The sequence below is a fragment of the Bicyclus anynana genome, chromosome 13, assembly GCF_947172395.1.
Source record: "Bicyclus anynana chromosome 13, ilBicAnyn1.1, whole genome shotgun sequence".
NCBI lineage: Eukaryota > Metazoa > Arthropoda > Insecta > Lepidoptera > Nymphalidae > Bicyclus > Bicyclus anynana.
Window position 1 is genome coordinate 14488628 of NC_069095.1, and position 14142 is coordinate 14502769.

Genomic DNA, 14142 nt, shown 5'->3' on the forward strand with positions numbered 1-14142 from the left:
AAAAATTTAACCAATTCTGATTTTTTTAGTAAAGAGATTTCGAAAGTCGTAAAATTAGAACTTGAATAAAATACAGGACAGAAAAAATTGCATAAAGAAAATTTTGCGTTACAAAATATCATTTCTATGCTTTATTATAAAAACAACCAACTCTACGTTCTATAAAACGAAGTCCGATTAAAATTTTGGTCAGTTATCGATAATAAATTACAACAAAAACCGCATTTTCTTTTTATTAACTCTTAAAATGCTAATTTTATCATAAATTTGCATTAGACAACAATAATACTGTAGAATCTATCTATAAGTTGATTTTTAATTCTCTAATTTTTCACTATCTCTGCGTCAGTTGATGTTTTGTCTTGTTTCCCAATAGCTTCAGCTTCAGCCAACGTGTCAGGCAGCTTCATGCCCAGAGTCTCTGGTTGTGTGAACACCAACAGTGCAGAAAGTATGGCCATGCCAGCGAACATGAATGATGGAATCCCATGCCAGTACTCCTTCTGAAAGCCGTATTCAGTATTAACCTAATCAATTAATTCTTAATGAGAAACATGGAACTCAATATCAACCTAATTACAACTAATTATTAATTGTAATCAACTGTAGGAAAAAACATTTCTTAGAAAGAAATAAAAGCAACAGAAATATAGAGATCAGAACCACCATGAAGCTGCTGTACTGAACGTTTAGACCTCGTTTAACATGGTACAAGTAGACGCTGATTTATTTGTTGGTACAAACGAACTCAGCCAAGGTTTATTTTTTTTTACCACCATGTTACAAACTTCCGTAACTAGAACGAAGCACACAATCATATAGTGCAGTAACACCAAGTCGTTTTATCATCTATATAATCCTTAACACTATAATATGACTTTCCTGCTTGCGTTTAATAAAGACTAAACTTTTTGGGAGACATGTTAGCAGTTTTGTGTGGCAGTTTATGTAATAACGTATGCAATTACCCTTAAAAGAGTTGCTAATTTTTTGCAACCTAGTGTGGTGTGCAACCATTTTATTTTTATTTCTGACATTAGTATCATTACAATCACACAAAGTTAACACTAAACTAACTTTAAACAGGAAATCAACTAATTAATTATTCTAAATCATATAACCATAAGACAATTAAATTTTCTGTCTCAATTAAATAATTCTTAACTGGATCTAGTTAGTTTTAGTCATTATCATCAACTGTTGTTTTTAATGGATCATCGCATGATTTCTCAAGAGCTGAGAACCACAACACTGCTCGATGTGTGTGTTGTGTGTGAAATTACCGGAAACAGCGAAGTAAGACACAGGGGTATAGTAGTACTTCTAAGTGTTATGTGGGAGAAATAATAATCTTTCATGAATGCAAAGCCCTACCCAGATCCGAAGTCACATAGGCTAGCTGGACCAAGGAGGCTCTTAAGTGCTACAAGCTTTCGAAGTAATACTTACAAGCACTGGTGTGAGCGGTGCTGTTATAGAACCTATCCGTCCGACCATAGACGAGAAAGCTAATAACGTGTGCCTGTACTCCGTCGGGTACAGCTCTGACGTGAACAAGTACAGAGACGTCATCGCAGTCGAAACGCTGAACTTTCCCAACAAGTATATTATCAACCGCAGGACGGTCAACTCTGGAAATAAAAATATTAAATGGCGCATAAGGACGAGTTCAATAAACAATCAAGTACTTAACACTTACAATAGTTGATTTAGTGAAGATAATGAAGTTGTTATCGTAAGTGGAAGTTAAACGCCAGACAACCTCTAAATATTTCGTTCCTGCCGGGCATTGTGCTCCGTTATGACTTGATATTATACTCCTTTTTACTTTTTACACCACCACAACATACATATTATCTATACTAATATTTTAAACATGAAAGATTTGATTGTTTGTTTGTTTGCATTGAGTAGGCTCCGAAACTACTAAACCGATTTGAAAAATTCTTTTACTGTTGGGAAGCTACACTAACCCCGGGGCCTATAGGCTATTTTTTACTATTCATGTATTCCTACAAGAACGGGAACCACGCGGGTAAATACGCCCGGCGTATGCTAGTAATATATACTTTACAGCTTTGTTTTAAAATAAGATAACAATTTATAACTATTAATATAATAAATATAATCTTATGGTTATCATAATTGACCTACGGTCAAGATTTGTACACAAGTTGAGTCTGTGACTTTCAAAAAATAAGACTACTACAATTAAATTTATAAATTATCATAATAACGATTTGGTTAAATAGATAAAAACTCTTTCAGAAGTTAGTTAGTAGTAATTTTTAATTAAAAATATAATTAATATTTATTAAATAGGAAATATAGACACACACAGAAATTTTTGCATTTTAGAAAATTTTGTTAAATTAATTAATAATGACGATACAACGATGATGTATGCGTGTTGTAATTTAAATAAGGAGGAGGATGTGAATTGACTAAACAGAAGTCAAGTATCAGGTTTCTGAGACAAATTAGTCTTTTCCCGTTACCGTTGGCTAACGCGATAAGGACATAGAAAATTATACGTACCACTAGGAATGAACACAAAGGCGATGTTGCAAAAAGCACAGATAAAATAACACGACGAAATTGTTGCCTTTCTTCCAATTCTATCTAAAAGTAAAACTGCTGAGTAAAAACCAGGAATTTCAATGCCGCATGTCAAAATATAGTTCAAATGCATAGTGTCGGAGAGACCAGTAGAGTTGATAGACAGGCCGTAGTAAACGAAGATGGCAGTGATCCACCAAATAGGAGTTGTGCATACTCTTCTAAGCAAAACAGGAGATTTTAATATTGTACGTACTAATATGCCAGGGCCTTCATGCTAAAATATAAAAGGAAAAATAAAAATATTGAAATATCAACAATTTTATGAATGCCATGTTAACTTATTAAATTAGAATTTTGCTATTCATATTAGTTTCTTATACGTTTTATCTCAAAATTCAACTTACTTTAGTTGTCGTAACAGAAGAATCCGAAGAATTTAATAGAGCGTTCAAGGACTTTTCGCTGATACATGTGTTATTAACTTTTGCAACTGTCTGTAATACTTTTTTCGCTTCTGAATACTTATTCTTCGAAAGAAGCCATCGTAGGCTTTCAGAGAGTATCCAGTAGTATGATATTATAAGAAAACAAGGAGTATTCAGGACAATTAGCATTGAACGCCAGGGTGATACCAGCCATGCTACGCTACCAAGAAACACTTGACCGAGTCCAAATAATGATGATATCGTCGCACTTGTTACAACCCGATACTTCGGCCCGACTAGCTCTGTGGCTGAAATCAAAATTATGTTGAACAATATATTTGTTTTTTTTTTTTGAGAAAAAATACAATAAGGAACTTATCATAATAAGTATACAAATCATGCCCACGTGGAATGGTGGCAAGAATACTGGCTGCACTTCCGCGCTGGACAACCAGGCTGATCGTTTGCGCAAAAAATGAGACAGCCTTTCTATCACCAGTCGAGGCAACTAACCGCGTTAAAATGATTCGGTGAAATTTTTTGGCACTGCGACTCCATGGCCCAAGGTTCTTCACGGCAAAAGGTAAAAATATGTAACTTTAAGTCACATATTTGTACCTTTTGCCTACTTGGGCCACTTACCGATTAACAAAAATGTTTTGAATATAAGTAACATTATACCATTTACCAAAAATATATGCTGTGCTATAAGCCCCAGCACCGAGTGTTGTCTGCAGGAGTTGAAGTATCAAGTACATTGTGTAATTGACGGAGAATGCGCGGATGAGACCAAAGACGCCCAGGTTGAGGACGCTGATGATGAGAGCTATTCTTCTGCCGAAACGATCAGAAATGTAACCAGTTATAGGTAATACCAATAAAGTGCCTATACTGTTTAAAGTGCCTGCCAGAGCTCGCAACCAATCTTGGCATCCGAGATCAAACTAAAAAAAAAATATCATTAATGCTCAAGATTCAATGTAAAACGAATATTGATTATTATTTATTTATATACGAACTTCGTACACAACTGTGTTATTTTTAGCATACACAAATCCCTCACAAGCAACTGTTGAGTTATTATTGAATAGTGTATTAGGACAATAACTCAAAGTTCCGTTACTTTCAATAACTATTGGTGCGAATCTATGACAACTGTCAAAACCCCTCTCGGTCATTGGGACTGCGTTTGAAATCCATTCAGGATCATATTTATTTAACTTGCCAGCTTCACCACATTCTGGAATCCGACACCTAGAAAATAACAAAATAATATAATTATAGTTATATCTTTAACATTGATCGAATAAACGTAGTGAAATATCAAAACAACCGTACGTACAGTCAGCTGGCATATTCACTATCACATATAATCTCAATTTCGTATTACTACAACTAGCCTGCCTGAATTAAGTATACGCATACTTAATTCAGGCAGGCTATGAAGAATTACTTTCCCTTTTTTATTCAAAGAATACTTATTCGGCTATTCTTACAATTTTAATTAGTTCCACTAAATTGTGAACTCACAATTATATTATCTACTCATATTAATATCAAGTTAGATATTGATATTGAAAACAGATACAAAATCAATTACTATTAATCAATTATTATTCTACCTGTGTGGTGTGTCAGCTGCAGAGAAGACATACTCGTTTATGAAAGTAGCCATCACGATAGGAACAGCCACCAGCAGAATGTTTCGCAATTGGAACCAGCCAAACTGCCCCAGCTCCTCACTCAACACTTTGTCAAGATCCACAGATTTCTTTAAATCACTTTCTAAATCATCTTCGTCTATATTTTGTTTGCTTTGCGTATATGATCCGACATCGTGTTTTTGGTTTTCAGGCATTTATAACTGTTTAATTCTGATCGAATTTATAATAAAGGTCCACGACCGATCACACGCACTTCGTTGATCTTATGTAAATATTCTCAATACAAGTTGAACAAGTCATCTCTTTGACCCGCCTCGCACTTATTATCGCAATTATGTTGTTATCAACCCATATTCGGCTTACTGCTGAGCTCGAGTCTCCTCTCAGAATGAGAGGTGTTAGGCCAATAGTCTATCACGCTGGTCCAATGTAGATTGATACGCAGAGAATTCAGAAAATTCTCTGGTATGCAGGTTTTCTCACGATGTTTTTTCTTCACCGGTTGATACACGTGATATTTAATTTCTTAAAATGCACACAACTGAAAAGTTGGAGGTGCATGCCACGGACCGGATTCAAAGCCACACTCTCTGGAATTGGATGCAGAATTGGATTCATGTCCACTGGGCTATCACGGCTCTCGGATCGTAATTATGTAAAATTGTAAAATATTCTAGTTTGTTGTAACTTTTGACATATATTATTCGACTGTATCTTGTGTGTGACTACGTTCGTCGTAAAAAAATTCATTAAATAGTCTTTTCTTGTCCATGCATTTAATATATTAAAGCTATGTATAATTTATTACTTATAGTAAAAAATAGACTTATATTAAAATGTACAACTGATAATACTTATTTAATTAGTATAACCTAATTATTCATTTATTGTATCTAATATAATAGGCTCAAATGTAAAAAGTGAAATATTAAATATTATCATTAATTGTTCTTTGAGATCACTCTTTGATATTTGAATTATCTCTAGGTGTGTCTTTAAAATGATGCTTATCTTAATGTTGGAATATATCTTTTACAAGATCTTCATTTGTATGACAGTTTTGAAGTATTGTAGATTTCATTTGTGACACACTTTTGCTTAGAGATAATAGTTGACAAATTGTATGCACGCGAGCATTGTGTGGTTCTGAATAATTTATAACTACACGTAAATATTTTACAATCTTTAAACTCTACTGAAAAATAATTTTGTCGTAATAGTCTAATTTGGCCACTTCAATTTTATTTCTCAAATTCGTATTTGTATTTGTCTGTTACTGCAATGTTGGTAGATGCCAAATCAGATATTTCATCTTATCATTTTACAGCTTTCTTGTTTACAGTGAATGCTGATCTCCCAATGGCTTCAGCTTCAGCTAAGGAGTCCGGCATCTTCAGGCCGCGCGTCTCCGGCTGAGTGAACACCAGCAGCGCGGACAGCATGGCCATGCTGGCGAACATGAAGGACGGGATCCCGTGCCAATACTCCTTCTGAAATATATATTTTTTAATTACAACAACTGGATTAGGTTCTTGCTTTTAATACCTACCTATATTTTTTATAATTAACACAGTACGATAAGTATAATTGAAACTTACAAGTACAGGAGTAAGTGGTGCTACTACCGATCCTACCCGACCGACCATAGAAGAGAAGGCGAGCAATGTATGTCTGTATTCTGTTGGGTACAACTCCGATGTATATAAGTACATAGACGTCATTACAGTCGAGATGGTAAACTTTCCCAGCAAATATACTATTAGACGAGTAGCGGTCATGTCTGAAAAGATAAAAATTACTAAAATGTGAAATTAATTAATATTAATCACAAAATAATCTATAAATCAACCTAGGTAACATTAATGTTTGTAACTCAAAATTTTAAGCACATACTTCTATAGTTATAGTCTAAATATATATTTATTATTTTAAGTCTTAGCTAAAACTATTTATTGATTTTTTGTAACATTTTGAGTGACAACAAAAGCAGACAATATTTGTTTTCTGACTTTCTACATAACATATCTATGCTGATTACGTTCCGTCTGTAAAAGATAATACGAACAAACATAGAATTGTAGGCAACTGTTTTCTTTAATACATTTATAAAAAATATAACTATAGCTAACTAACATCGACTTTAATTATAATTTGTAATACTTCAATGGTTATCGTTGTTGACCTACATATACAAATAATATGATAAATTGATAGACGTAACTTGAAGTTTGTCTGTAACATTCCAAGTACATAAAGTGTGCACAAAATTAATAATATTTAAATTTTTAACTTAATAGTAAAATATTTAATTTTCCACATACCATTAGGAATAAACACAAAGGCGATGTTGCATATAGCACATATTAAATAACAGGATGACAACGTAGCCTTTCTCCCAATTCTGTCCAAAACAAGGACTGCTGTGTAAAATCCGGAAATTTCGATGGCACACGTCAGTATATAGTTCAAATGCATGGTGTCCGAGAGGCCAGTAGAGTTGATGGACAGTCCGTAGTAAACGAAGATGGCAGTGATCCACCAAACAGGAGTTGTGCATACTCTTCTTCGCAAAACTGGTGATCTCAGTATAGAACGTACTAATCCAGGGCCCGCTGTCTATAAATAGAAATGCATAGCTCTTTATAACTGAATAATTAATATTTTTGTATTTTATTAGCTATTCGAGTTCCACCCATCCTGAGGTCCCATTAAGGAGCCTACGGCACTTACACAATCAGAAAAAAAGTTATTCAAGTTTGTTAATAAAATATTACATACTAAATATTTATTCCAAATATCAGAATAAGACAGAATAATACAGCGTATACAAATTATTGGTAAGTTCCAATAGGAGCAACTAAATTCATTGAATATAAAATGCGTATGTTTTAAATAACTTATTTATATAAAAACAAAGTTTAATATGACTATAAGTTACTTACTTTAGATGGAATAACATTGGGTTCATTTTTATTCAAGAGAGCGTTTAATGATTTCTCACTGATATTCTTTTTGTTTACTCTCGCTATCGTCAGTAAAACTTCTTTAGCTTCCGTGTGCTTGTTCTTCGATAGAAGCCATCTTAGACTTTCTGAGAGTATCCAGAAATATGATATGATAATGTAGCAAGGGATATGCAGAGCCATTAGCAAATTTCGCCATGGTGTTATTAGCCAGGCTATACTTCCGAGGACCACCTGGCCTAGCCCGAACAGTGAGGAAGACGTAGCACTTGTGACTACTCGATATTTGGGTCCAACTAACTCAGTAACTAAAATAAATGGTGAAAATTAAACAAATTCGCTATAACTAGTAGTGTATCACGCAAATAAAGAAATCAAAAAGAATAAATATAAAAGTAAAAAGTACCAAAAATGTAAGCACTGCTGTAAGTACCAGCTCCAAGGGTCGTCTGCAGAATTTGAAGTATCAAGTACATTGTGTAATTGACGGAGAATGCACGGATTAGACCAATGGTGCCCAGGTTGAGGACGCTGATGATGAGAGCAAACCTTCGGCCGTAGCGATCCGAAATGAAGCCAGTTATAGGTAGTACCAGCAAGGTACCTATACTATTTAATGTTCCCGCTAGAGCTCGCAACCATTCTTGACACCCAAGATCGAACTGAAAAATTAATTGAATGCTAATTGAACTTCTACAAAAACTACAAGAAAATCAAATTAATTGTTTAACTATACTGACTTCATATACAACTGTGTTGTTTTTAGTGTATACAAATCCGTCACAAGCAACTTTTGCAGTGTTATTAAATAGAGTAGCAGGACAGTAATCCAAAGTTCCGTTACTATCGACATCCAATGGAAGGAATCTCTTACAACTGTCAAGTCCTTTATTTGTCGATGGTACAGCATTCATGATCCACTCCGGATCATATTTATGCGACTTGCTAACTTCACCACATTCTGGAATACGGCATCTAGAAATATTATAATGTCTGCTATAATTCATAATATTATGTCCTTGAATATTAAAACCGACAACTATTCAATTTTAAGAGAGTATAATACACAAAGTAAACAACCAAAATAAGAAATACGTTTTATCACACAGGAACATCCTCAGTAAATGTTGCATTAACAATAAATAATAGTCAATGGCGAACTGTAAACTTCCGCAAACTAACGCCTTTTTATGATATTTAAACTCTAGGCAATAATATTTAGATATGTAGGTTTATTATCTTGGTTTAGTCTAGTTCTAATATTGACATAGTACCATATTATAAAAATACTAGCGGACGCCCGCGACTTCGTCTGCGTAAAATTCGATGTCAATTTTACTACTACCCCCTAACCTAACCTAACCTACCCTACCCCTACCCTACCCCTACCCTACCCCTACCTTACCTATACCCTACCCCAATCCTACCCGTACCCTCCCCGTACCCTATCCCTTTCCTACCCCTATCCCACCCATACCCCTATCTCACGCCTATCCTACCCCTACCCTGCCACTTCCCTATCCTACCCGTACCTCTACCCTACCACTACCCTACCTCTACCCCGACCCTACCACTACCCTAAACCCGGCCCTAAACCTACCCTACCCCTACACTACCCCTACGCTTCCCTACCCGTACCCTAACCTACCCTGTAACTTCTCTATCTTACTCCTACCCTTAGCGGTCCAGTTCTTCGAGAGTGGTGGTATGACCAAGAGAAATAGAGACTTCTATGCTAATAATATAAAGAGGTAAAGTTCGTGTGGTTGTAGGAGGTAATCTCTGGATCTACTGGACCGATTTGGAAAATTGTTTTACCAATAGAAAGCTACGTTATTTGCGAGTGTCCAAGGCTATGTTTGATCCCCATATTCACACGGGAACGGGAACTACGTAAATGAAAGCGCCGGGCGTCATATAGTGGAATTTCTGCGTCTTTTAGAAATTTTGTATTATCTCCGAAACTATTTAAGTAATTAACATACTGTAAAGGGCAAATCTTATCTCCATAATACCCTTGTGATTATTAAATAATTTATTTTAATAAGGATTAAAGTTTAGTTGTATAAATAATGACGTAAACCTAAGTATATAAAATTAATAATTTTTAAAACACAAAAGGCCTTTTTTCTTCTATATATCAGCTAATATATAGAAGATAGATATATGGTGTCGCGGACTTTTTTGTAGAACTTTTAAAGATACATAAAGTCTCCATATATTAATTTCAATTTTACACAATAGTTAAGGCAGCGCATGCGAATAAGTCTGTATAAGAGGATTTTCAGTCCGACCTGTATGACAAAAACTGTGATAACTCGGCTAATATATATGATACCAATATAAAATATAACCTATAGCACTCCCCGATAATGTAGCATTCTACTGGTGAAAGATTTTTTAAAATCGGACCAGTAGTTCCGAAGATTACCCCATTTAAAAAATGTGACAAACTTACAAACTTTACCTCTTTATAATATTAGTATAGATATAGACTACGTATGTATATCTTTTACAAAATTAAGTTAACACAAAACACTATAATTACACTTACTAAGTTTTAATTAATTTATATACACAACAATCGAAATAATACCATAAAACGAAATAATAACTAATTACACGAAATACGTATGACGAAAGTCGAAAGTCGAAACGAAACGAATAAAATAAAATTACAAATTATTTATTTGAATTTAAACCTGATTACCTGAACCTGGTCCTGAACCTAAACAAAGAAAGTACGACCGTACGACGTATTGTATCTAAACTATAAATTAAAACTTAAAGTATGTCTCTAATCTCTATTTCTAAATCTAAAAAGCAAATACGTAAATAGATAGACAGAGTCAGACAAACAGTACCTAGCTAACTTTAACTACCTACGTGGTACGTGCCTAGCAGTAGAACATAATCGTTAACAATTAATATCGACTTGCCAAAATCTAAGTAGATTTTTCACCACCAAAACCAATGTATGAACAATCAATTTCGATCATCATGTAGTCGGCATAAATCTCCCTAGCGCCGTACAAAAATATGGTGTTTTTGCTCAACGCCATCTGTTGGTAAATGGATAAAACGCCTACATAGAGTTTAGTAACCAAAAATGCTGATCCCTATAAAATACGTAGAAACCTATAGAGGAAGGTTCAACTTAATTTGGCGGTTGGCGCTTAAACATAAGCGGCATTCCGCCTTTTAGAAATTTTGTATTATCTCCAAAACTATTTAACTAATTAACATACTATAAAGGGCAAATCTTATCTCCATAACATCCTTGTGATTATTAAATAATTTATTTTGATAAGGATTAAAGTTTAGTTGTATAAATAATGACGTAAACTTAAGTATATAAAATTAATAATTTTTAAAACACAAAAGGTACTATATCTGCTAATATATAGAAGATAGGTATATGGTGTCGCGGACTTTTTTGTAGAACTTTTAAAGATACATAAAGTCTCCATACATTAATTTCAATTTTACACAATAGTTAAGGCAGCGCATGCGAATAAATCTGTTTAAGAAGATTTTCAGTCCGACCTGTATGACAAAAACTGTGATAACTCGGCTAATATATATGATATTAATATAAAATATAGCCTATAGCACTCCCCGATAATGTAGCATTCTACTGGTGAAAGAATTTTTAAAATCGGACCAGTAGTTCCGAAGATTACCCCATTTAAAAAATGTGACAAACTTACAAACTTACAAACTTTACCTCTTTATAATATTAGTATAGATAACGACTACAAACAAATGTAATGAATATCAACTTATTTATCAATTGAAGCTAATGTATTAGTGATGTATGAATAGTTTGTAACTGAAATAACCACAGTCTTACTTAGAATTTAAGCTACAATTTATGCGGAATGCAAATATGTAAGGCACTGAACTATAAAAGTTAAAAAACAATTTAAAAACTTAGAACTCAATATGTTTTCATGTAAAATTACGTTACCTGTGAGGTGTAGCAGCTGCAGAAAACACATATTCGTTCGGGAAAGCAGACATCAAAATGGGGATAGCAACAAGAAGAATGTTTCGTAATTGGAACCAGCCAAACTGTCCCAGCTCATTCGTTAATACATCGTCAAGGCTTAGAGGCTTCTGTACTACTTCCTCTGTTTTACTGTCTGCACTGTTTTTGCTCTGTGATTCAGCATCCACGTTACTTTTCTGATGATCTTTAGTCATTTTAGTTTTTTATTATTATTTTTCACTATTAACGCTGTGCGCTGTTGTTAGCGCGCCACACACATTTCGTAAAATGTGAAATCTTCAGGACACTTGTCTTAGTAATTGGATCGGTCATCTCGTGTTTTCCGCTGGCACGAGTATAGCATTAAACTTATCAGTGTTTATCAAAATGTGTAGTGAGTAAGTAGTACGTTTGAACTATAACAAATATTTCCCTGTGACTTCGTCCGTCTGGATATTATATGTGTGTAATCATTTTTTTAATTTAATTATTATAAAATTATATAAATAAGAAACTGTATTATAAAAATATAGTACTTGAAAACTGTACAAACGTGTGATGGTGTCTGAATAAAGTAACGATTTAATTTTAAATAAAAGTTTGAGAACTTTCATGTACCGAAAAACACGTAAGAAAATTATTTATATATATAAAATTGTATGCAATGTGATTAAAAAAGATATAACACGGACCAAGAGAGTAATATACAGTGAATTTTGATTTATAATATGTACGAGTATTACTAAATTAATGAAAGATTATCTGAAGGATATACAAATATATACTTTAAAAGGATTAAAACCTTGACTTTTATCATAAAAAATCTAAAAAATGAGGAAGGAAATGTTGACATTTTCCTTCTTCGTATTAATGTAGGTATATACCTACTTATACTCGTACAATACAAATGCTGATGCTACATTGCTCATAACTTATAGCAATTATGCTGATCATTTATTATGATTTGTTTATATTATATTTTATTATACTTTACAATTTTATCTTATCATATTTACATTGGGATCACATTGTCTGAGTCGAGTCACAGATCTCGTTTTTCATGCCACTTAACCTTACTCTCTTGATATGGTTTTGAATACATGTGCTTAGTGTGTTAATACATTGTGTCAAGTGTAGGAAAATTCACCATAATATTATGAGTACCAACCACCAACCGGTTCTTTAATAAAACTGAAGGTTTACTCGTAACACTAACTAGTTCGAGCGTAGCGTTTTGTATTTAAAGTATGTTATCAAAACAATTTAAAGCGAAATTTACATAAGAATGACACCATCAAAAAAGGTTTTAAATTTGTGACTATGGTTCCGGGTTGGCCAGACCTCCATCAGTTTATTAAAGCTGAATGGTTGTCAACATATGCTCCTACCGTAGGCATATGTACTCGTATTCTGTGCCGTTGGTAAGTGCCTACTATTTGTCTAGGTATAAAACGTATACTTTTAATTCAAACTTAATACACGTGAGATAATAAAATATTATGAAAAAGTGAGTTTGTTCGTCAGTCTATTTGTCTGTCTGTGTATCACCTGTTCACGCTTAAACCGATGAACCGATTTGGATGAAATTTCTATGTGTGAAATTACCTGGTCCATCTCAAAAATGACAGATATTTATGATGAGTTTAGGTGCGATGCAATTCAAAGCTAATAACTTTGGAATTGATCGATTCCGCTATTTTACACTCGTCGACAACCTTCTCGCCTATAACACGTCTTATTTGAAGTTGTCAAGGAAACGATCGATGTCACAGCGCTGTCACTTTTACAGCACATTTTATAAAATAAGGAAGGTCTGACTATCGCAGGCTGTCGTTCTACATCAGATATATAAACTAATAAATAATCTGTGACGCGGCCTTGCCTTTTACGAGTTGCAAATATAATTTTCATTATTTGAAATCACCACACCGACACTTCCAACGATTAATTATTATTATCATCGTTATATTCCAGCGAATTAACACAAAGGTTTGACAAATTATAAACTGTCCTTCTTCATGAATAATTTTACCTATTGGTCTAGGCTTTCAAATTCATACTTAATTTTTACTTAACTACGGCGATTCTAAATAGAAGGGTAATGATTTTGGCAGTCTATGTATATATGTATGCTCGTATGTTCCACTAAACTACTAAACCAATTTTATTGAATGAAATATCACACCTCATTCATTATAAAATTATGCATTTCTGGATTCATATCTGAAATATTTTCTTGGTTCGTCCTTTTTAGACCCTTTTATACTTTTTATAATAATATAAATAAGAATTTTAACACGGCTCGTAACAGCAGGTATTCAATATATCATTATGATACCATGTAATTAATTTAACAGACTGAAGGTTTAACGTTCATTATTTAAGATAACTTGAGAAATTAAAACTAATCGGTGTAACAAATTGGGGAGAGTCGTCGACTCTTCTCCATTAGTTACACCTATTGGTTTTTCTTAAATTTTGTTAAAAGAAACTTCTGTAACTAATGAGTCATCGCTTGGTTGAGGTATAAATTATTG

The 14142-nt window shown here is 33.7% G+C and overlaps 2 protein-coding genes across 2 annotated transcripts; both read right to left on the reverse strand.

Moving 5' to 3' along the window:
* Positions 1-218: 218 nt before the first annotated feature.
* Positions 219-5004, reverse strand: LOC112044179 (organic cation transporter protein-like). Its single transcript, XM_024079932.2, has 7 exons — positions 4610-5004; positions 4007-4241; positions 3676-3931; positions 2967-3295; positions 2539-2836; positions 1450-1631; positions 219-503 (listed from the first exon to the last, which is right to left on the reverse strand). Exons 1-7 carry the CDS (start codon positions 4843-4845, stop codon positions 324-326), a joined length of 1716 nt encoding a protein of 571 aa, XP_023935700.2. The 5' UTR covers positions 4846-5004; the 3' UTR covers positions 219-323.
* A 233-nt stretch (positions 5005-5237) lies between these two features.
* Positions 5238-14109, reverse strand: LOC112044180 (solute carrier family 22 member 13-like). Its single transcript, XM_024079933.2, has 8 exons — positions 13638-14109; positions 11585-12021; positions 8355-8589; positions 8021-8276; positions 7594-7922; positions 6973-7267; positions 6250-6431; positions 5238-6141 (listed from the first exon to the last, which is right to left on the reverse strand). Exons 2-8 carry the CDS (start codon positions 11818-11820, stop codon positions 5968-5970), a joined length of 1707 nt encoding a protein of 568 aa, XP_023935701.2. The 5' UTR covers positions 11821-12021; positions 13638-14109; the 3' UTR covers positions 5238-5967.
* Positions 14110-14142: the final 33 nt, after the last annotated feature.